Source organism: Thecamonas trahens (genome assembly GCF_000142905.1).
Source record: "Thecamonas trahens ATCC 50062 unplaced genomic scaffold supercont1.34, whole genome shotgun sequence".
NCBI lineage: Eukaryota > Apusomonadida > Apusomonadidae > Thecamonas > Thecamonas trahens.
The window spans coordinates 190,061-210,998 of NW_013657646.1; the positions used below are offsets into that span (position 1 = coordinate 190,061).

At 65.3% G+C, this 20,938-nt stretch overlaps 12 protein-coding genes across 13 annotated transcripts in view; 6 read left to right on the forward strand and 6 right to left on the reverse strand.

Moving 5' to 3' along the window:
- AMSG_12066 (uncharacterized protein) overlaps positions 1 to 1,750 on the forward strand; it is a gene marked incomplete at its 5' end in the record, with an annotated part of 2,709 nt that extends 959 nt beyond the window's left edge. Inside the window, one exon of the mRNA XM_013900851.1 lies at positions 157 to 1,750. Coding sequence (XP_013756305.1) covers positions 157 to 1,468 — 1,312 coding nt within the window. The 3' untranslated portion in view covers positions 1,469 to 1,750. The remainder of the gene's footprint in view (positions 1 to 156) is intronic.
- Positions 1,650 to 4,689, reverse strand: AMSG_07308 (uncharacterized protein; the record flags this gene model as incomplete). The annotated part of the gene is made up of 2 exons (XM_013900765.1): positions 1,650 to 3,339; positions 3,476 to 4,689. The coding sequence occupies 2 exons, from the start codon at positions 4,687 to 4,689 to the stop codon at positions 1,791 to 1,793; spliced, it is 2,763 nt and encodes a 920-aa protein (XP_013756219.1). The 3' UTR covers positions 1,650 to 1,790.
- A 342-nt stretch (positions 4,690 to 5,031) lies between these two features.
- AMSG_07309 (peptidyl-prolyl cis-trans isomerase) lies at positions 5,032 to 5,559 on the reverse strand (the record flags this gene model as incomplete). Its single annotated transcript, XM_013900766.1, has 2 exons — positions 5,032 to 5,341; positions 5,444 to 5,559. The coding sequence occupies 2 exons, from the start codon at positions 5,557 to 5,559 to the stop codon at positions 5,032 to 5,034; spliced, it is 426 nt and encodes a 141-aa protein (XP_013756220.1).
- Positions 5,560 to 5,781: 222 nt separating this feature from the next.
- On the reverse strand, positions 5,782 to 7,158 carry AMSG_07310 (uncharacterized protein; the record flags this gene model as incomplete). The annotated part of the gene is made up of 2 exons (XM_013900767.1): positions 5,782 to 6,608; positions 7,131 to 7,158. 2 exons carry the CDS (start codon positions 7,156 to 7,158, stop codon positions 5,782 to 5,784), a joined length of 855 nt encoding a protein of 284 aa, XP_013756221.1.
- A 439-nt stretch (positions 7,159 to 7,597) lies between these two features.
- AMSG_07311 (uncharacterized protein) lies at positions 7,598 to 10,225 on the forward strand (the record flags this gene model as incomplete). The annotated part of the gene is made up of 3 exons (XM_013900768.1): positions 7,598 to 9,275; positions 9,551 to 9,831; positions 9,893 to 10,225. The coding sequence occupies exons 1-3, from the start codon at positions 7,652 to 7,654 to the stop codon at positions 10,223 to 10,225; spliced, it is 2,238 nt and encodes a 745-aa protein (XP_013756222.1). The 5' UTR covers positions 7,598 to 7,651.
- Positions 10,226 to 10,280: 55 nt separating this feature from the next.
- Positions 10,281 to 11,075, reverse strand: AMSG_07312 (uncharacterized protein; the record flags this gene model as incomplete). The annotated part of the gene is made up of 2 exons (XM_013900769.1): positions 10,281 to 10,905; positions 11,029 to 11,075. The coding sequence occupies 2 exons, from the start codon at positions 11,073 to 11,075 to the stop codon at positions 10,281 to 10,283; spliced, it is 672 nt and encodes a 223-aa protein (XP_013756223.1).
- A 696-nt stretch (positions 11,076 to 11,771) lies between these two features.
- Positions 11,772 to 14,924, forward strand: AMSG_07313 (uncharacterized protein; the record flags this gene model as incomplete). Its single annotated transcript, XM_013900770.1, has 2 exons — positions 11,772 to 13,060; positions 13,093 to 14,924. 2 exons carry the CDS (start codon positions 11,772 to 11,774, stop codon positions 14,867 to 14,869), a joined length of 3,066 nt encoding a protein of 1,021 aa, XP_013756224.1. The 3' UTR covers positions 14,870 to 14,924.
- A 405-nt stretch (positions 14,925 to 15,329) lies between these two features.
- On the forward strand, positions 15,330 to 16,882 carry AMSG_07314 (uncharacterized protein; the record flags this gene model as incomplete). The annotated part of the gene is made up of 2 exons (XM_013900771.1): positions 15,330 to 15,350; positions 15,425 to 16,882. 2 exons carry the CDS (start codon positions 15,330 to 15,332, stop codon positions 16,880 to 16,882), a joined length of 1,479 nt encoding a protein of 492 aa, XP_013756225.1.
- A 31-nt stretch (positions 16,883 to 16,913) lies between these two features.
- Positions 16,914 to 17,756, reverse strand: AMSG_07315 (the record flags this gene model as incomplete). 2 transcript variants are annotated; one of them, XM_013900773.1, is made up of 3 exons in its annotated part: positions 16,914 to 17,121; positions 17,164 to 17,268; positions 17,476 to 17,756. In XM_013900773.1, the coding sequence occupies 3 exons, from the start codon at positions 17,737 to 17,739 to the stop codon at positions 16,966 to 16,968; spliced, it is 525 nt and encodes a 174-aa protein (XP_013756227.1). The 2 variants fall into 2 exon arrangements, with proteins under 2 accessions (XP_013756227.1, XP_013756226.1); XM_013900772.1 differs by having other exon boundaries at positions 16,966 to 17,268; positions 17,476 to 17,739.
- A 598-nt stretch (positions 17,757 to 18,354) lies between these two features.
- Positions 18,355 to 18,768, forward strand: AMSG_07316 (histone; the record flags this gene model as incomplete). Its single annotated transcript, XM_013900774.1, has 1 exon — positions 18,355 to 18,768. The coding sequence occupies one exon, from the start codon at positions 18,355 to 18,357 to the stop codon at positions 18,766 to 18,768; it is 414 nt and encodes a 137-aa protein (XP_013756228.1).
- A 271-nt stretch (positions 18,769 to 19,039) lies between these two features.
- On the reverse strand, positions 19,040 to 19,966 carry AMSG_07317 (cytochrome c; the record flags this gene model as incomplete). Its single annotated transcript, XM_013900775.1, has 1 exon — positions 19,040 to 19,966. One exon carries the CDS (start codon positions 19,964 to 19,966, stop codon positions 19,040 to 19,042), a length of 927 nt encoding a protein of 308 aa, XP_013756229.1.
- A 792-nt stretch (positions 19,967 to 20,758) lies between these two features.
- Positions 20,759 to 20,938, forward strand: part of AMSG_07318 (P-selectin) — a gene marked incomplete at its 5' end in the record, with an annotated part of 4,742 nt that continues 4,562 nt past the window's right edge. Inside the window, one exon of the mRNA XM_013900776.1 lies at positions 20,759 to 20,828. Coding sequence (XP_013756230.1) covers positions 20,759 to 20,828 — 70 coding nt within the window. The remainder of the gene's footprint in view (positions 20,829 to 20,938) is intronic.

The window sequence follows — 20,938 nt, forward strand, 5'->3', positions numbered from 1 at the left end:
CCCGCCAACCTCGCCTGCCGCAGACGAGTACGGCTCGATTCTCCATGACGAGGCCGGCTCGTACTTTGCGCCCACCATCTCGACTCCGCCGCAAGACGCAACGACCTCAAAGCGCCGACGTGGGAAGAAACGTGGCGTCAAGGTTATCCGCTTCAGCGCGTCTGGCACAGGCGCTGTGGCTACAGGCGCGACCGGGGCGGGTGCGGCCGGCTGCACAGCCGCAGCGGGCACTGACCGCAGCGACGCGTCGGGCTTTAGCTTTACCAAGCTGCCGCTGCCTAGGCCTGGCGAGGCAAGTGATGGCGTGCCGAGTGTGGTGGTCAACGGAGTGCGGGCCGAGGCACGGGCGGAGAAGCGCAAGTCAGCGCTGAGCGGGATCATGGCGGTAGAAGAGGCACGGCGCCGGCGGACGGCACATCTTGCAGGCAAAGCATCCGCGCTGCGAGTTTTTGTCTCGTTTGCACCGACCAAGGCCGCACCAGTTCCGCTCTCTATTCCACAGTCGTCGACGATCGAGGCCATCGTGACGGCCACCATCGAGGCGTTCAACGCCGATCCGAGCAGAGACACCAAGCTCGAGCCCGACGCGCGATTCTACCAACTGCGGCTGACCGACGACGACGCGGGAACCCCCGACACCGATCTCCCGCCGCTGGAGAGGACTCAAATGCTGCGCAACATCGGGTGTACCGATTTTGCTCTGGTGGTGAATCCGAAGGCACCGGCGGCGCGGTTGGCGAGTGGCGGCGGAACCAGCAAGCGGCGGTCGGTTGTCTTTGCAGCGGCGGATCAGGTCAAGGATGGTGAAATCTGCCTCCGCATCGAGTTACCGGACAAGACAACTTCTGCGGTCATTGTGCCGGAGGAGTTGACGGTCGGCCAGTTTATCACCACGGTCTGCCGCAAACGGTCGCTCGGCTCCGACTTCGTCGATGCGTACATTCCAGGCATTTCTGTGGCGCTCAACAAGGGCCTCGTACTCCGCGACCTCGGGGCAACAGAGATCTCGCTGGAGGCGTCAACGCCGACGTCGCTGGCGGCGGCGCGGCGCAACTCGGTGGCAGCTGCGGCGTCGACGGACACCGGCGACTTTAACCACATGTTCAACCAGTTTACCGCCATCATCTACAAGGAGTATGAGGTGACCAAAATCAACAAGGCTGGCAAGCGGCAGCCGCGGGTCCTCGGCATCGACGACAAGCGTATCACTAACAAGATCCCCGAGTCGGAGAAAAAGTCGGGCCTCATGTCACGGTTCGCCAAGAAGAACCCCAAGCGCCCCTTCCGCAACGTCGACGAGATCATCAACATTGAGCACTCGGAACACCTCGCCGACGGCAAGGCCTTTTCTATCTACTTTCGCGGTGATGAGCACACCGACTACGAAGCCATCAGCAGGTCGCAGGCGTCGGAAATTGTGGCCAAGATCACGTACCTCATGGGTATGGCCGAGTCGTCTGAGCGGTAGCATGCTGTTTAACCCTTTACTGTACGGAATGGACAAACTTGTCCATCGCGCAAGCCGCGCTCCGCGACGCTCCACAGACGTCCATCAATCGCGGTAAAGAGTAATACAATGGGCTAATGGCTGCCACAACAAAAAACAGTCGGCGATGCAGAGATGGACGCCGCACGCGCAGGCCAAGCAGGCGTCGGTCGGTGGCCTGGAAGTCAAGCATCATCGAGTTGTTCACTTTAAGACGCGCGACAACGCGTCCGAACGACCGAACCGTAAAGGGTTAACACTGTGCATTGTCCGCACCCCCGCGCCCCAGCGGCGCTCGCGACGGTCAGCTCGCGCTCTTCTTTGGGCGGCCGCGGCGCCTTGCCGGGGGCGTGATGTGGGTCCACTGCTCGTCGGTGAGGATGTGGTAGAGCTCAGCGTGGGAGCGCTTGATGGTGTCGAGGGTGACGCCGTCGGAGCCGAGCCAGGCCTCGCCCGTGAGCTTGAAGCGGACGAGCTTGCGGGCAATGTCGTCGTGCTGCGGGCATTTGAGCGAGTTGGAGCACATTTTGCGGGTCGACATGTTGACGACGCCACAGACCTTTGTGAGAACCTCGATGACGGCGCTCGGCGCTAGGTTCCACAGGTAAGTGCTGGAGTCGATGGCAGCCATGGCCGGAACTTTGAACAAGTCGGCAACTTCGACGATCTTGGGATCAGTCTTGGCGCGGGCGCTGACGATCCCGTTGTAGCGGTGCATAAAGCCACCAAAGGTGAGCTCGTTTTCGAGCTGACTCAGCTCGAGGCCGCCGAGGGCGTCGCGATTCATACCGGCCAGGCTCTCATGAAGAGTGTAACTCTTGGCCGAGGCGGCGGCGGCGGCGGCAGCAGCAGCGGCGCGGGCAACGCGCTTCCGCTCGTCACTTGCGCGCTTCTTCTCGCTTGCGCGCTTCTTCTCATTTGCGCGTTTCCGCTCTTCCAGCTCCTGCCTGCGCCGTTCAGTGGCAGCCTCAGCGGCGGCCTTGGCGGCGGCCTTTTCCATCGCGGCGGCCTCTGCGGCGTCGGCCTCTGCGGCGGCAAGGGCGGCGGCCTGCGAGGTGGTGCGAATGAACTCCTCCATCTTGTTCCAGTCGACGTTAGGGTCGGTGGCGATGCGGTGGAGGTCTGCTTCGGACTGCATGGTCGAAAGATCAAAGCCCTTGTAGGGGACGGCAAAGGGAATGGGCGAGCGAGTGCCCGAGGCGAGCGCGTCTGCGGCCGAGGCGGCAGACCGGCGCGGAACGGCACGGGCTGTCCGGCCCATGCCGAGACACGAGGCCAGATGCGCGGCAAAGCGCGAGACAGCCACCGATCGCGAGCAGAGCTCGCACGGCACGTATTGGGTCGACGACGGCAGCGGCTGCGAGGCCGACGGCGGAAGCTTCTGGGTGGCAGCGGCGGCTCCGTCGGCCGAGCCGCCGGCAGCCGAGCCACCATCACCACCGGCGGCGTAGCTCAGAGACGAGGCCGACGACAGCTGGGTTAGGTCACGGCCAAAGACGTCGACGCCTGGGAAGGAGACCAGCTCGCGGGTGCAGTACGGCTCGCAGACAAGGCAGACCTCGCCGCGGGCAGCCGAGCGGTGCATCTCCAGGGCGACCTCGACCATCATGTGCTCGACTAGCTCGTCGAGGGTCTCCACCGCCGCCCGCGCCCGTGATAGCGGCGCTCCGCTCGCCTCCTGCTCCGCCACCGCCGCGTACACCTGCCCCACTCTGGCGGCGAGGTCGGCCTGCTGCGGCCGGGCTCCCCCGGTGCCGGGCCCGACCCCGCCACCGCCCCCACCACGCGCCACGCCGTCTTGCCCGAGCTGGCCGTCTTGCCCCTGCATCCACGTCACGCCCGCGTGTGTCCGTCTGCGGTGTGCCGAGTGCGGTGGCGGGGGGTATGAGTGTGAGTGCGGGGGAAGACGGGGAGGCGACTCGCCGGGTAAGGGGAATGTCTCCGAGTCGGGAGCGGGCGCGGGTGGACAGGGGGGGCTATGTTACTGACAGCTGGACGGCAGCTTGGAGGCCACCGATGGCGAGGCCGAGGAAGGCGCCGACAAGGATGAGGATTATTTCGTCCTCTTCAAAGATGGGATGGAGCATGCGCTCAAAGGCGGCGGGCGGGAGGCCGCGAAGAGCTGTGGCGAGGCGCGGCTCGATGGCCATGGCGTCGGCGGTGTAGCTCTCGGCGTCGGCGAGGAGGACCGGGAGGCGGAGGAAGAGGCGATGGGCGACTTGGCGCTTGAGGCGGGCATAGGTGCTGGTGCCGAGGTAGAGGAGGGTGAGCGGGAGCGAGGCGCCCACCCACTCGTCGACGGCAGTGTCGAGCTTGGAGCGGATGAGCTGGTGGAGGGCGGGCGAGCGTGGGCCGGAGCTGAGCTCGTTGAAGACGTGGTGCGGAGTGATGAGGCGGTTGGCGACGAGGGCGGCGTAGAGGTCCGAGACCTCGTCCTGGCGCTTGAGGAAGAGGCCCTGCAGGACGATGCGGCCGCCGCAGATGGGGCGCGGCTCGACCGGGCGAAAGATGGCCTTGAGCGCAATGTAGTTTGTGGCGTAGCCGACGATAAAGCCGGCGAGCGGCAGGGTCCACCACTGGCGGACAAAGATCCAGACGACCATCTGGAAGAGGCCAAAGAGGAAGCCGAGGACAAAGCCCGAGCGGCGGATAAAGTCAAACTCGTCGGCGCCGATCTCCATGAACAGCTCGTTGAGCAGCGACTTGTTGGAGGTGAGGAGGGCGACGACCATGGACTCGAGGTCGATATAGTGTTCGACCGAGGCTGTGACAGCGTCCATGGTCGACGCCATGATGGCTGCGGCCTCGGCGTAGACAAGGCCGTTGATCTCGATCTTGACCTCGGGCGAGGTGAGGTACCACAGGGTCGGGGCGTGCTTCTCGGCGACTCTGTTGACAACGATCTCAACCTCGTCGCGGAGCTTGGCCTCGACAGCGGCGGTGACGCGGGTAGCATCGACATTGCGCAGCAGCTCGTCGACCGGGAGCAGGTCCTCGGTGATGAGGCGGATGGCCTTGGACGACATCTTGGCGGCTCTCCGCGGGATGATGCCCTGCCAGCCGAGCCACGGCTCCCACCATCCGACAAACTCGAGCGGGTAGAAGGTCATGTGTAGGGCGATGACGTTGGTGAGCCAGCCGAGGCCACCGGCCACAAAGGGGATGGCTGCGATGAGGACGACCTCGAGCGGGGCGGAGGACATGGGCGGGGTGGGTGGGTGGGGGTATGGGGGTATGGGAGAGGGGGGGTGTGGGGGAGGGGTGTGGGGTGTGGGGTGGGAGGAGTGCTGCGTGTGGTTGTGGTTGTGGTTGTTGTGTGCGGTGGTGGTGGCGGTGGTGGCGTGGCGTGTGTGGTGGCCGTGTGTGGTGGCTGCGCGCGGTTTGTGGCAGGACGGCTTTGCTTGGCTTTGGGGACTCCAGGAGGGGAAGTTGCTCATGTTGGGCGGGTGTATGATCGGAGGCTAGGCGTGGGCGGGCGTCTCGGTCTCGGTGTAGGTGTGAGAGGCCGGCGTGTGGCGTCGACAATCGACAGGCAGCATAATGATCTACGACTCACCGTTGATGGCAACGAGCTCGACGGTAAAGATGAGGGTGGCGCCGCCGGGGATCTTGGGCGGCGAGCCAGACTCGCCATAGCCGAGATGGGCCGGGATCTTGAGGCGGCGCTTCTCGCCGACGCACATGTTGTGGAGGCCGCGGTCCCAGCCCTGGATGACCATGCCCTGCCCGAGGGTAAACTCAAACGGGGTGCCGCGGTCGAGCGACGAGTCGAACTTGGTCCCGTCCTCCAGCGTGCCGGTGTAGTGCATAGAGAGCTTGTCGCCGTTCTTCGACTTGATCGGGCAAGTCTCGGGCCTGTCGGTCCCATGGCGGTGAGGTAGAGTGTGTCTGTGAGTGGGCGTGGGTGTGGCGTGTTGCTGACCTCAGTGCACTCGCTTGCCGCTTGCTGGTGCGTACCGGTGGGTCACGCCAATGCGCAGCTGCGGGAGCTTGTCCTCGGCAGCCGCAAGGGCGGCAAGGCAAAAGAGGGCCACGGCGACAGCCGCAACGACAGTCCAAGTGGTGGTCTTCATGGTGTGGTTGGGAGAAGTGTGGCGTGTGGGGGGTGGTTGTCGCCTGACGGGCAGCGGGCGGCGGGCGAGGTGCGACGGCTCGGTTCTTTGATGCTAGCCTGGTCCCGCGGGGTCTTGGTCCCTGTGATACAGCCGGCAGTGCTCTGGAACGGATCCAGTGAAATGTGAAATGTGGCGGAAGTGATGGGGGGAGGGGTCAGGGGGAGATGGGCATTGTGGCGGTCATGTCCACAGGCCGGCCGGCTTGTTGGACTCGGTCTGCCGGCCAGGCAACGGCGGCAGGGTCGACGGACGGTGCTGTGGGTCGTGCTGCAAAGAAGGGTCCTGCGGCAGGGGTGTGCCGGTCTCGGCGTCGCCACCGCTTGCAGGCGCGATCTTGGCGGCGGCCTTGTTCTTGCGGTGGTGGCGGAAGAGGAGGGCGGCGCAGATGCAGGCGCCGAGGAGGAGCGACCAGGTAACGTAGAACTTGTACGACGACGGGTTGAACGGCTGCGAGGCGTCGGCAATGCGCTGGCGGATGGAGCGAGCCTCCTCCGGCGAGGAGCATGTGAGGCCGACGGTGTTTGCCGGGCAGAGGCACTTGTTCGGCGCGATGCAGGCGCCGCCATTGAGGCACCTCGGCGAGCAGACTGGGGTGCAGACGTGGCTTTCTGTCGAGTCTGCAGTCTTGTTGTACCCGTCCATACAGGAGCAGGTATTAGGGGCGGTGCATGTGGCGTTGGCGCATGCAGGGCTGCAGACTGGGGTGCAGACCGACGGGGAGCCAGTCCAGAAGCCCAGCTCGTTGCAGCGGCGGGTCTGCGATCCCGAGCGGGTGTATCCGGTCGAGCATGAGAAGAAGCACGAAGAGTTGAACATGGTTGATGCTGCTGGAGTGCACGCCATCAGGCCGCCTGGCACAGCAGGGACCAGCGGGCCGCAATCGATGTCTATCAGCTTAGTGCCACAGTCGGCCATGCCGTAGCCCGCATCACACACACAGTTGTTGCTCACGCACGACGCATTGACCTTGCACTCGGGCGTGTTTGACGCTGTGCAATAGTTGCCTCCTTGCCCTGTCATCAGCATCCCCCTCTTATGTCGGTAAGTCCTCCCTGCCCTTCCTCGGACACCTCGTGTCCCTTCCCCCCACCCCCCTTCCCGCCACCCCTGGACCCAGCCACACACACACCCACCGACAGGCGATCACCGAGGTGGACAGAGGCGGTACGAACGCATACTACGCCATCTCCCGCACGCACATACCCAGACTGAGTGGTACAAGAGCTAGGACAAGAGCCGCTCCCAATATGGCCACCCACAGGCATGTATTGAGAGCCATGGGTGCCGAGTCCTGTCTTGCTCATCCTTGCAAACGGGTGAATGGCTGGCAGGCAGTGGCACGAAGGGTGGAGGGTGGGGGGGGGGGGGGGTAGAGGCAACACCTGTGCGGCATGATGGTGGGCAGGTGAATGGATGATGTGCAGGTGGATGATGGCCATTCATCATCATCATCATGGTGCTGATGTGGGCGATCCGTCTGCCTGTCATCATCATCGTCATCTTCATGGTGCTGATGTGGGCGATCCGACTGCCCGTCATCATCATCGTCATCTTCATGGTGCTGATGTGGGCGATCCGACTGCCCGTCATCATCATCGTCATCTTCATGGTGCTGATGTGGGCGATCCGACTGCCCGTCATCATCATCGTCATCTTCATGGTGCTGATGTGGGCGATCCGACTGCCCGTCATCATCATCGTTATCTTCATGGTGCTGATGTGGGCGATCCGACTGCCCGTCATCATCATCGTCATCTTCATGGTGCTGATGTGGGCGATCCGTCTGCCCGTCATCATCATCGTCATCTTCATGGTGCTGATGTGGGCGATCCGACTGCCCGTCATCATCATCGTCATCTTCATGGTGCTGATGTGGGCGATCCGACTGCCCGTCATCATCATCGTTATCTTCATGGTGCTGATGTGGGCGATCCGACTGCCCGTCATCATCATCGTCATCTTCATGGTGCTGATGTGGGGGAGCTGGTCATGATGGTGTCTAGCCGCATGGGCATGATATCCCGGTATCATTCCTAGGTGGCTCGAGCCAATGAGTGCAGACCAATGCGTTTGGGTGGACGCTGTCGGAGCCACTACTCGTCCCGACACCATGGAACAGGCGTCCAAAGGGCTCGGCGGGCCGTTGTACAGCCCGCAGATACAGCAGTTGCAGCGCGGGAGCAAGAGACGAGGATCGCGGACGTTGCCGTTGCCGCCGGTGCTGGTGGGCGGGCCCGAGGTGGTGTTCAAGGTCCGCGCCCTCGACGGCCGCTCCTGGGTCATGGTGGCCCAGCACGCCGAGGACCTCTCCTTTGCCGCTCTCATGTCCGCCGTCTATGCCGCAGACCACAGCTCAGCCTATGCCCGCAGAAAGTATCTGTTCTGGCTCGACGGCGACGGCGACGTTATCCGCATCGCGTCGTCAGACCACCTAGTCGCCGCCGTCGCTGACGCCCTCCGTGCTCGCATTGCCGCAGCCCGCGCCGCCATCGTCAGCCTCCAAGCCAGGGAGCTGGCGAGGGCCAAGGCCAAGGGGAAAATCAAGGGCAAAGGCAAGGGCAAGGCCAAGTCCAAGGCAAAAGCCAAGGCCAAGGCCAAGGCCAAAGCCAAGGCCCTCGCTCGTCGTGACGGTATTGACCTGCATCAGCCGCTCAAGATCAAGCTCTATCTGCGCAAGTCGCACGTCCCGCCACCGGCGCCGGTACCTTCTGCCAAGGCCGAAAGTCACACACGCTCGCATCGGCGCAGTGACCACTTGCAGTCGCGCCCACAGAGCGATGGCCGCGAGAACTTGGTCGGCGCGCCGCAACTCCCTCACCCCGACCCGCAACACACAGGCTCGGCGCCGCAGCCCACCAGCACGCCAGTACCAGTGCCACCCCCATCAGCGCCCAGTGTGCCCATCGCAGCTGGTGGTCCGCCACCGCCACCGCCACCGCCACCGCCGCCGCCGCAGCCGTCTGGGTCAGCGGGAGGCGCGCCACCACCACCGCCACCACCGCCGCCTCCGCCGCCAGGCACCGGCTCGAGTTCTACCGGCCACACGGCAAGTAACCTCATGGATGCCATCAAAGCCGGCAAGCGACTCAAGACCGTGGACGAGTCGGCCAAGAAGGCCAAGGCCAAGTCGCCGCAGTCGGATCTTCTGGCGTCGATCCAGGGGCTCGACAAGAACTCGGTCCTGCGCAAGGTCTCGCCCGAGGAGATCGCAGCCAAGCCAAAGCGCGAGCTGACCGGGCGCGAGCTGATGATGGCCAAGATCCGCGCAGGCGCCAAGGAGCAGCTTCGCGAGGTGACGGAGGAGGACAAGAAGAAGCCGCCGCCCAAGCTCGAGGGCCGCGACCTGATGATGGCCATCATCCGCGACAAGCCCGAGCTGAAGAAACTCGACCGCGCCTCCATTCCGCCACCCAAGAAGGAGGTCACCCCACGTGACGAGCTGCTCCAGTCGCTAGCCGCCGCCAAGAAGCTTCGCAAGGTCAAGCCGAAGGAGACACCCACGCTTCTCGGCATCACGCCCGACCTTATGGGCGGGCGCGGCTTCTTTGGCGTTCGCAAGATGGATCTCGTCGATGGCCCGCTGCCGCCCTTGGAGGCGCCGGCTCCTCCGCCTGCGGCAGCTGGGCCAGCTCCCACGCCCGACACCGACAGCAAGGCCGAGATCAGCGGCGGAGGTGGCGACGCTGATGCCCCGCCCCCTCCTGCCTCCCCGCCTCCTGCAGCCGATCCTCCTCCGCCCCCCCCGGCCCCCCCGGCCCCCCCACCTCCCTCCCTCACTGTCACCACCGCCAGCGAATCTCCCGGCAATCCGGCCGAGTAAACGCCTTCCTTTCCTTGCTGTCGCCGGCCGCCGGGCCTGGCACCCGGTCACCGCCACCGCCCACCCGCAGGCTCACCCGTCGGCCCACACTCACCTCACTCGAGCTCGCCATGGCGGCAGCAACCATAGCGGCACTCGAGGCCGAGACGGCGGCACTCCGTGCGCGTGTGGCCGCGCGACGTCCGCTGGTGGCGCTATTGGCTGGCGAGGCGGACTCGGGCGACGGCGGGCTGGCGGCGGCGGCCGACATGGCCGGCGCGGCGGCGGCGCTGAGCGCGGCCGGAGCCCGGACGACAGATGTGGCACGCGGGATGGTGCGGCTGCGGCTGGATCGTGATGTAGCTGTGGCTGAGGCTGCTGAGGCCGGCGCACGTGCTGCTAGAATGGTGGCTGATGCTGCAGACGCCCGCGTGGCGGCGGACGACGCGGCCACGCGTTTTTGTGGCGGCGGCGGCGGCTGCGGGCGCACAGGCGGCGGACGACGCCGATGATGCTGCCAAGAGCCAGTATCTACGGGCCAAGGCTGGCGAGTATGCTGACGCCGTCGGTGAGATGGAGGCGCGGATAGAGGCGCTGGCCATTGACGGCCGCACGCATCCACAGCTGACGGCGCTGGCCGCCGAGCTCGCCGACGTCCGCAGCGAGCTTGAACCGCGGCTCAAGCGGCTGGAGGCCTACCGCGACCTCCCACCGGACTTGCATCTGGCGTCGGTGGCCCTCGTCCGCGCCCGCGAGCGGCTGGGCGTGCTGGAGGATGAGATCGGTGCCCTCATTGCCGGCATCCGGCCGTCGTTCGACGAGTAGCGCCCATATACGCTGGACGCGATGCATATTATTGAAGCTAAAGGTGCGTTGCGCACTATGCAGTGAACGGCGACTCGCGCAGCTCGGCGAGCTCGTCAGCGGCGATGGAGCGGAGCGAGAACCAGACCGCAAGAGCGACGATGATGCAGAGGACGAGGGTGATAAACAGGTTCCGGAGAGAGATGCCACCGATGGCGATAACCGAGGCTGGAAGGACGTAGACCTGCGGCAGCGCCGCGCCTTGCGCCGGACGCCCCTCAGTGGGGAGCGGGCGCTTGGCGTCGCGGGCCGGCGACGGTGGCGGCGGGGGCGGCAGCGGGTCCAGCCCTGCGGAACCACTCGAGCTTACCGAGCTAAATGCCTCGCCGTCGCCGACATCGCTCGAGTCATAGCTCGAGTCACCTGTGGAGGTCGCGAGCGGCGAGAGCTCCGGGAGCTCGGGCGCGACGACGGCGCCGATCTTCCAGCGGGCGGACTTGTCGGGCGACGCGCCCTTGCCGAGGCGCAGGGCAGCGAGGAGCAGCGGGCGGGCGAGGTCGTCACCGACAATGCGGTACTCAAAGAGGCGTGGATGCTGTGTGCGCGGAGTAGCGTCGGCGAGAGCGTCGAGGTCGATGACGAGGTCGACGGGCGGGCGCGAGGGGAGGGCGAGGACAAGCAGCGGGAGGTCGGGGGCGGACCTGGAGGAGAGGGTCAGGACCGAGGAGGGAGAGCTCTGGACAGAGTCTGCCGCATGAGGGACATCCTCCCCTGATGTGTGGCCAGCAGTAGCAGAGCCAGCAGTAGCGGCGGGGCTGGCGGACATGGCTGGTGGGTAGAGGGTGAGGATGGCGTGGGAGGCGTTGGCCATGGCCACGGCCAGCGGTGGAGGGGAAGGACCCGGAGGAGGTACCGCATGGGCGAGGCATAGGCAGAGGGCGACAAGCACCACAGCCACGGCGGTAGCTGTGCCCATCCCACAGCCTCGGCGAGTTGGGTGGGTACAGGACCGGATGGTGGGTGAGCGGGGAGGGGAGGAGGGGGAGGAGGGGGGGGGGAGAAGGGGGGGGATCGGAGAGAGGAAGAACGGAGGAGCAGGGGAGGGGGGGGGTTCGGGATCAGAGAGAGTGAGGGCAGATCGAGTGGGGGTTGGGGGGTTGGGGGTTGGGGGTTGGGGGTTGGGGTTGGGTTGTGGTAGAGCGGGAGGGAGGGAAGAGAGGGTGATGGTGATGGTGGTGGTGGGGGTGGATGGGTGAGGGTGAGGGGGGGAAATGGAGCCGCTGCTCCTTCTCGGCTTTGGTCGTCCGCTTGCTGGCCACGTGGCCATCGTGCATGCCATCGAGAACAGGGCTGTATCACGGCGATGCTCCTCGATTCTCCTACGCTCCATGACCATCCAGGTCATTCTTCCCCCTCCGATCACCTCCCTCCCCCCCCCCTCCCCTCCCCCCTCCCCTCCCCCCTCCCCCCCCCCCGCTTTGGTCCCCCAACGGCTCCTGTCGACCACCGCCGCCGCGTCCTCGTCCCCGCCCGTCCAGCCAGCCACACGTACCCACTCCTCGCGACGATGACAACCCTGCGGAGCGTGGTGGAGGAGACCGTGCCAGAGCTGTTCCCGGCACTGGTCAAGCATGTCTCGCATCCGTATGCCCTGGCCATGGCCCTCGACGACCTGCTCCCGGGCCCGCCGTTGCCGCCGCCCGACGCGCCTCCGCTGGCGGATGCCGTGCCGACGCTGACGCTGACAGAGGGCACCCGGGCCCTGTTCTACTCGCTGAGCAAGTCGTACCCGGGGCTATTTGGCCCGTCGTCACAGACCGCCAATCTTGAGCTCGCACTCAGCTCCATGCTGCTCTCGTCGTCGGCCGAGGCCCGCTCGACCGCAGCCTCGCCGAGCAGCAACGCCGACGAGGTCGACGCTGCACTTGCCTCGCTGCTGAGCCCGACGCCTGCGGCGCGGCCGGGCTCGGACGGAGCTGGTCCCGATAATGCTGACAGCCCAAGTCGCAGCGCCGACGCCGGTGCGGCGCGGCACATGGATCCGCTGGTCAACACTCTTGTTGAGCACCTGGCGCAGTTGCCGCTCGAATCGTATCTGGTGGCGCAGGACGCGGTCGGCTTCCTGTATCTGCTGTTCGAAGCGCAAGTGAGTAAGGCGAGCGGAGGGCTTGGGGCTGATGGCGAGGCGCACACCGAACTCGCTAGCAACATTGCCGATCGGGTGGCCGATGCGATCCCGTCGATTTCGGCGTCGTTGTTGGCGGTGCTTATCCGCAACTACTTGCGTATTTTTGGACGAACGCTTGGCCTTTCGTCCGTGCCTGCCATCTACACACTTATTCCGTCGCATGGCGAGCTTGCGGAGCTTCGGGCTGCGTTGGCGGCGATGTCGTCTGCGGGCGAGGATCTGACGCTTGAGGCTGCCAACGACGCGCTGGAGACGCAGCGGCTTCGTGACCAGCTAGCATCGCTGTCTGGGACGGAGGCGCCAGCCGCCACGACTGAGGCTACAGAGACGTCTGAGACGTCGATCCGGCTGATGCGGACGAATAAGGAGCTGCGGGCGAAGCTTCGCGAGGCCAAGGCAGACGCCAGCAACGAGCTCGCACAGGTCCAGGCTGAGCTCCGCGACTCGGTGCTGCGGGCAGACAACCTGGCGTACGATGTGGAGCGGCTGCAGAAGGCGCTCGATGAGCGTGTGGCCAAGGACGCGTCGCTGGAGAGCTCGCTGACCAAGCTGCAGTCCAAGGTTGCCGACCATGCGCTCGAGTCGGAACAGTTTGCGCTCGAGCGGGCTGAGCTCGAGTCGCGTGTCCGATCTCAGGCGATGGAGCTCGAGGCTCTGCGGGCGCGGGGGTGGCTGGCAACGACGACGGTGGAGATGACAGCAGCGTGGCAACGGGTCGGTCGCTGGAGACGGCATCGCCGATGGCATCGCCGCGAGTGGCGAGCACGGTGGCAGATCTTGCCGATGCGCGTGATGAGATTACGCGGCTGGAGCGGGTGATCCGAACGTCGGCGGCGACACACGCCGAGGCGCTGGACGCGTTGCAGCACGAGCTCAACGAGGCCCGGGCTGAGAATGAGCACCTGTACAAGGAGCAGGCGGCCCACGTGCGCGAGCACGCAAGCCTGCTGCGTGAGCTCGAGTCTGCACGCGACTCGGCCGACGATGTGCAGGTTGAGCGGCGGCGACTCAACGCCGTCATTGTCTCGCTCAACTCGGAGCTGAAGCATACCAAGGCTGCGGCAGAGCAGGCCCTCGAGCTGGAGAAGGAGGCGGCAGCGAACCGGGTGTTCAAGCTGGAGCGTGCCCTCACACGTGCGCAGGCGCTGGCTGACTCTGTCATCGACGCGTCTGGCGGTGATGGGCGGGGAGCAAACGGGAGCGCGGCGCTCGCCGACGCCATGCGCGAGTGGAACGAGGAGCGCAACGACTTGCTCGACCACGTGGCGCAGCTGCAGTCGAAGATTGCACGGGCGACCGACGAAAAGGCGGAGCTTGTGGCCGAGTTTGAGGAGACGCTGCGCAAGACACGTGAGGTGTACGCGTCCGAGTCCAACCGCAAGACTGCCGACGGCGAGGCGGCGCTGGAGCGCGCGCGTGCGGCAGCAGTCAAGGCGGCGCGCGAGGCCGATGCAGAAAAGGCCGAGCTGCTGGACCAGATCGACGAGCTGCAGGCGCGTAACGCGACGCTGGCACAGCGGTGCGACACTTCGCTCGGGCACAACGAGTCTGTGCAGCTGCAGCGGCGCAAGTGGATGGACGAAAAGGCGCGGTTCCTCCGCGACGCGGAAAAGTGGCAGGTCGAGCGGTCTGCGCTCATTGCAGCCAAGACCAAGGTGCTGATGGAGCACAACGAAGAGATCAAGGTGATGCGTTGCATGTGGGATGAGGAGAAGGCATCGCAGCAGGCGCTGCTGGATGCCGCGCACGCCAAGACCAAGCTGTACAAGGGCGAGGTCGAGGAGCTCAACGCCGAGCTGGAGAAGATCCACGCCAAGCTTGCCGAAGCACAGGCCGAGCTGCGGGCGCAGCGGGCAGAGTTTGAGAGCGCGGTCAGTGTCGAGGCAGCCAAGATTTCGGCCGAAAAGGAGGCCGGGCTGACGCGGGCGCTGGCAGACGCACAAACCATGCACCAGCAGGCGATGAATGTGATCGAGGGGTACAAGAAGCAGATGCGCGAGTCGCAGCTGATTGAGGAGCAGATCGAGAGCGAGCTGGCCGAGGCTGCATCTGCGCGGGCGACCGTGGCCAAGCTGACCGAGGAGAACGCGCGTCTGAAGGAGGAAGTGGTGGCCAAGACGCAGCTCATCGAGGTCTCGTCGATCCACTCGCACCTTGCGGTCATGACCGAGTGTGAGGAGCTGAAGGCGGTCAACGCCAAGCTTGTGGCGCACAACAAGACGCTCGACAAAGGCCTGCGCAACACCAACCTCGCGCAGCAGCGGTTGGCGGCGGCGCTGGCGTCATCGAACGCCAAGGTCGAGACGTGGAAGCGCAAGGCGCTGAACCTCCGCGACAAGCTCGACCGGATGGAGCGGCTCGGCGGTTCGCGCCTGGGCAACGAGCGACGAAGCAATGCTGCGGCATCGTCATCGTTCATGGTTGCCGCTGCTGCGTCGATGCGTAACGCCGGATCGACACCGCAGCTGCGGCGTTGAGCCTTCTTGCGTCCTGCTGCCGATGTGCTGGATACAGAATGAAATGGCCGGGCTGGCGGTTGCAGGCAGAGTGCCCGAGTTCGGCCGTTGTTCAGTGTTTGGCGGGGAGGAGGCGGCCGCCACGCCAGATGAGCCACCCACCCCTTTCCCCACCCCTTTACGCACACTCGTCTTGGCGCTGGTGTAGCGCGAGGCGACTGAGCGCAGCGGGGCGGTTGAGCCAGGCAAGGCAAGGCGAGGCGAGCCGAGGGGGGCACAAGCCGGCGAGAAGGCGAGCAGAGAGCAGGTGGCGGGCGTGGGCGGCGGGTCGAGGGCGGCATGAAGAAGACGGTGACGGTGCGGCGCAAGTCGCGGCGCAAGCGCAAACGGGTGCCTCGACCGCATAGCGCTACGGCGAGCGGCGGTAGCAGTTGCGGTAGCAGTAGCAGTACCAGTAGTAGTAGCAGCAGCAGCCGTCGCGATGGCGATGATGGTCGGGACCGTGGCGGCCGACGACGGGGGGCGCGGGCGAGAGGCAAGGGCAAGGACAGGGAGGAGGGGAAGGACAAGGGGCAGAGCAGCAAGGGCAGATCATCAGCCAAGGACCGTCAGGGCAAGTCGTCGGCCAAGGACCGTAAGGACAAGTCGTCGGCCAAGAGCCGCAAGGGCAAGTCGTCGGCCAAGAGCCGCAAGGGCAAGTCGTCGGCCAAGAGCCGCAAGGGCAAGTCGTCGGCCAAGAGCCGTAAGGGCAAGTCGTCGGCCGAGGACCGAAAGGGCAAGTCGTCGGCCAAGGACCGTAGGGGCAAGTCGTCGGCCAAGGACCGAAAGGGCAAGTCGTCGGCCAAGAGCCGCAAGGGCAAGTCGCCGGCCAAGGGCGGTGGGTCGTCGTCGCCAACCTCGCCCTCCTCCACCTCCTCCACCTCTACAACCTCCAGGGACAAGGATAAGACCAAAGCCAAGAGAGGACGCAAGGCCAAGTCGCGTGGGAAGCGCGCATCGTACTTGAGGCCGTCAATGTCGCGCTCACGAATGGGTTCGACGGTGCGGGCGTGGGCTGTGCCGTCCAAGTCCAAGCTACGCCTACTGGCGGATGAGGGCAAGATCGGGGCCAGCGAGCTGAAGAAGCTGGCCAAGCGGCTGCGCGGGAAGCGCACCATCTCGCTGGGCAAGTTTATGGCGGCAGCGTTGGCAAGCGGTATTGTGTCGCGGCGACGGCGGCTTGGCCTGTGGGCCATGCTCGCCACTTCGGCCAACAAGCTCAACGTGCACGAGCTGGATTTGTACGTGGCGTTGATGACCGGGACGTCAGCGGCGACGATGCTTGCGGGTTGGGCGCGTGTCTTCGACCGCGGCTCGCGCGGACTCGATGCCGCCGCAGTGCGGAACATGTTTGTGGCGGCGGCGGTGACCAAGACTCGTTGCGACTTTGCCTTGCCCGGCATCCACAAGGCGACCAAGTCGACGCCGCTGCGGTTTGCTTATTCGAACGATGATGCACAGCCTTTCTTGGCGGCGGCAGACGCGTTCTTTGCACGCGCGGTCCGCAAGACTGCATCGAGCAAGTATATCACCGCCGACGAGTTTGCTCGGATGCGCAAGGCCAAGGAGCTTGGGCCGATTGTGGCGTACTTTACCTCGGTTGCGCGGGCGCTGCCGAGTTCGCGCGGTGCAACGTCATCCGATTCGGGTTCGGGTAGCTCGGGCAGCTCGGATAGCTCGTCGGCGTACTCGTCGGCACCGTCGTACTCGTCGGGGCGGGGCCTGCAAACCTCGGTGTTTGTTGACGAGGTGAAGCGGCCACGTGGGGCGCGGTACCGGCGCGACCACAACGATACCGGGCGGGCGGACACGCGGTCGCACATTCGATCACGGGCGCGCGAGTACCTCTCTGGCGCGTCGATGGGCGGCTCGGGCTCGTCGAGCAAGCGGGCGTCGAGCTCGCGCAAGGCATCGGCGCGTGTCCGGCGTGACGAGCTCGACGACGCTGACGTTTTTCACCTCGGCCATTGGGCGGATCTGTACTCGGAGCTGTGACTGTGGCGGAGCTGCGGGGGGAGAGTAAAGGTCGAGGATGGTACATTTAATACGGATCAGCGTGAATCGCGTCAAGCGCGCGCCTACCGGCGGTTGGCAGCCTTCTTCTTGGTCCGGGCAGCCTTGTTGGCCTTGGTCTTGGCCGAGGCCTTGGACGTCTTCTTGGTCGACTTGGCCTTGACGCCCTTGCGGGCACCCTTCTTGGCGGCGGCCTTCTTGGTCGTCTTCTTGGTGGCGGCCTTCTTGGTGGCGGTCTTCTTGGTCGTCTTCTTGGTGGCGGCCTTCTTGGTCGACTTCTTGGTCGACTTCTTGGTCGTCTTCTTGGTTGTCTTCTTGGTCGTCTTCTTGGTGGCGGCCTTCTTGGTCGGCTTCTTGGCAGCAGCCTTCTGCACACAGTGCAGCCGGCGTAAGCAACTCTGGTGTGAGTTGTGCGCTGCGCGGAGGTGCAGAGTGCCGGGTGCAGGGAGGGGACCGACGGCGCGGAAAAAGTGGCGCCAAAAAGATGCGACGCCACCAACTGCCAGGCGGGGGTGGGTGCGGGCAAGACGGGGGGTGGGGAGGTGGCAGCTTGCGGGAGGGGAGAAGATACGTACGGCCGCCTTGGCGAGAGCCTTCTTGGTCTCGGGCGCGAGCTTGAAGGAGGCGCGGTACTGGACGAGGGTGCCCTTCTCCAGCTCGCGACGGAGGGTCTTGCGGAGGTAGAGGGCGAGCTTGTCGTCGGAGACCTTGTAGTTGGCCTGGATCCACTTGCCGATGGCGTGCTGCGACGAACCAGTGCGGTCCGCCATGTCGGCAACAGCCTCGAAGATCATGTCCGCATACCGCGGGAGCTTGACGGGTGCCTTTGACTTGGCCATAGTGGTGCTTACGAGGAGTGTGTTCCCAGCCCGTCACCGCCAAATCTACCTTGTTGGCCGCCCCCAAAAAAACGTCGCCTCGCCGCCCGTCGACCGTCACACGCTCGCCAGTGTGCACCACCCGCTGCGCATCCTCGTGTCGTTCCAGTTCCAGCCAATCCGCGCTTGGCGGGCCAAGTGGAAAGCGGTTGTCACCGCATGGCGCGCAGGTTGCGGCGTCGATGCCGGGCGTGCCTGGCGCCCAGAGCCGCGAAAGGCGCGACGTGCCGGTAGAATCAAGGTGTCGCTCGTACCCCGACCCTTCGTCCAGCATCGATTGCCATCGCGGCGCAAGTTATGTCCACACAAGCGCGGCTTGCCCCGATGGTGATATGTGTGTGGTACTGGTGGTTGCGGGGTGTGTGTAGGCTGCTTGGATGAGGTAGATCAAGCGGATGGTGGCGGCGCGCAGTGTGTACGTACACGCACCTAATTGCTCGTACACGACCTCGATACTGTACGTACACCACCAAATTTGTACGTACAGGGTGATCAGACAGGCGCGGGCATAAAAGCAGCGCATGTTTCGCGGAGGAGATGGACGTCTGCATAGGCATCCCAACCAAACACTTCAACATGGCTCGTACCAAGCAGACCGCCCGCAAGTCCGCCACCGGTGCCAAGGCACCGCGCAAGTCGCTCGCCACGAAGGCCGCGCGCAAGTCGGCGCCGGCCACCGGCGGCGTCAAGAAGGCCCACCGCTACCGCCCGGGTACCGTCGCTCTCCGTGAGATCCGCAAGTACCAGAAGTCGACTGAGCTCCTCATCCGCCGCCTTCCGTTCCAGCGCCTCGTCCGTGAGCTCGCCCAGGAGTTCAAGGCTGACCTCCGCTTCCAGTCGTCGGCTATCGCCGCCCTCCAGGAGGCCACCGAGGCCTACCTCGTCTCGATCTTCGAGGACACCAACCTGTGCGCCATCCACGCCAAGCGTGTGACCATCATGGTCAAGGACCTCTCGCTCTCGCGCCGCATCCGTGGCGAGCGCGCCTAAGCGTCTCTTTGCTGTCTTGGCTCGCCAAGATGGCATCCACCGCAACTACAACCTGGTTCTTTTTAGAACCACCCCCGTCTGGCAATGGGAAACAGAATGAACGCAACCACTACCGCAGCCACCATCATGCGACCACTGCCCCGTGACAGCCCACCTACTATGCTTGTTCACACACACACGCGCGCGCGGGTGTGTGTGTGTGTGTGTGTCTGTGTGTGTGTTCAGCCCCGAATCCGAAACTGCTACATCTCTTGGTCTTGAGTGTATTACCTCACTTGCGCGCCACGGTGCGGACAACCTGGGCCGACTTGACGACGGCCCACGTCAGGCGCTTCATGTAAAAGGTGCCAGCGCCGACGAGGCCGAGGAAGACAAGGGCGGTGAGACCGGCAAGGCGGCGCTCCTCGAGCTCGGGCTCGGCGACCCAGGCGAGGAACATGGTGACGTCCTTGGCAGCCTGCGAGGCCGTACCCGGGGTGCCATCCTCAAACTCGACCAGGCCGTCCTCGAGGGCCTTGGCCATGCCGATGGCGCCGCCGGGGAAGTACGGGTTGTAGTGGAGGCCGTCGCGGAGCTCGACGCCCGCCGGCGGGTCCTCCGGGTAGCCGGTGAGGAGCGCAAAGACGTAGTTGGCGCCGTCGTGGCGGGCCTTGACAATGAGCGAAAGGTCCGGCGGGAGCGCGCCGTTGTTGGCCTTGCGCGCAATCTCCTCGTTCGCGTACGGCCGCGGGAAGTAGTCCGAGAGCTTGCCGGGGCGCATGAACATCTCGCCCTCGTCGTTGGGCCCGTCCTCGACCTCGATCTCCGCCGCCAGAGCCTTAGCCTCCTCCTCGGTGTATGCCACGCCGACAAGGTTGCGGTACGCCAGCCGGTCGAGCGAGTGGCACGTCGCGCACACCTCCTTGAACACCTGGTGCCCGCGCCGGATCGACGCGTGGTCGTACGTGTCGGTCCATCCGGTGTGGTCCCACGGGTACGACGGCGGGTGAAGCGCGTCGGACGCGTACACAGCCCCAGCCCCAGACTCGGTTGCGTAGTAGAAGCCCACGCCAGCAGTCACCACGCCCGCAAGTCCGAGCGCGTCCTTGACCCACGACGCCTTCTTCCCGGCGCCCGCAGCCGCCGTCGTCGACGCCGCACGCGCCATCGCCCGGGTGCTCTGCACCGCAGAGCGCACAATACCACTACGCGCAAACATCGGTCCTTCCGACCTGTCCACAAAAACACGCCCACCCGCACACATACGTCAGTCTCTCCGCCCACAGCTGGCCCTTGGGCCGCTCGCCCGCCGTCTCGTCTGCTCACGACGCGTCGCCAAAAAATTCCCCCCTCCCCGCCGTCCTCGCCCTTCTCCCCGCCTGCTCTCCACGCTCCGCCTCAGCCGCCACCGCACCACACCAATGTCCACACCGCTACGTTCTATTGGAACTCCATCTCTCCTGGCCGTCCAGCGCCCCCTCCTCTAACCCTCGCCCGCTTCCCAGCGCCTCGCCCGCCCACCAGCCCTCGACTGCGAGGGGATGCCCGCACCGCCACACACAACGCCCTGCACACGGCGACAGCTCGCTCCTGCACCCGCCTTTGCCACCGCAAGCCATACTCGTTGTCGTCCTCTTCTATAGCTGTAACGTACCAGTTGGCAAGAGACGAGTGTGCTCACCGCTTGTTGTGGGAAGGCCAAACCTGCGTACCTTCCTCACTCCCGCTGCCGCCGCCCGACCATGGCCCGACAGCCGGCGGTCGGCCAACCGGCCGGCAATTTGGCACTCGGCCCCAACCGCAGCCGCCAGCCACCAGCCACCAGCCATCAGCCGCCTGTCGTTCACTTCCTTTTTTTTTCCATTGACTTTGCTGCTCTGTGCAAGCCACGTCCAATCAACACCCCTTCCGCACGGCGTCCACCACCACATCCGTAGCCCCACGTCCACACTCGCCATTCCTCTCCCGCCGTCATCCTCTCCATCCTCTCCATCCTCTCCACGCGCTAGCCATGTGGGCCTCACGCCTACTGTGCCTTGCTCTGGCCGTCCTTGCGCTCGCCTCGTCGGCACGGGCTGTGCGTACGTGCCGCCTGCTCTTCCCTTGTTCTGCCTCGACGCCTCTCCCGCTTTCCCTTCCCTTCCCTCCGCTTCTTCCCTTGCCGTCCCCCCTCCCTCCCTCCCTCCCCCCC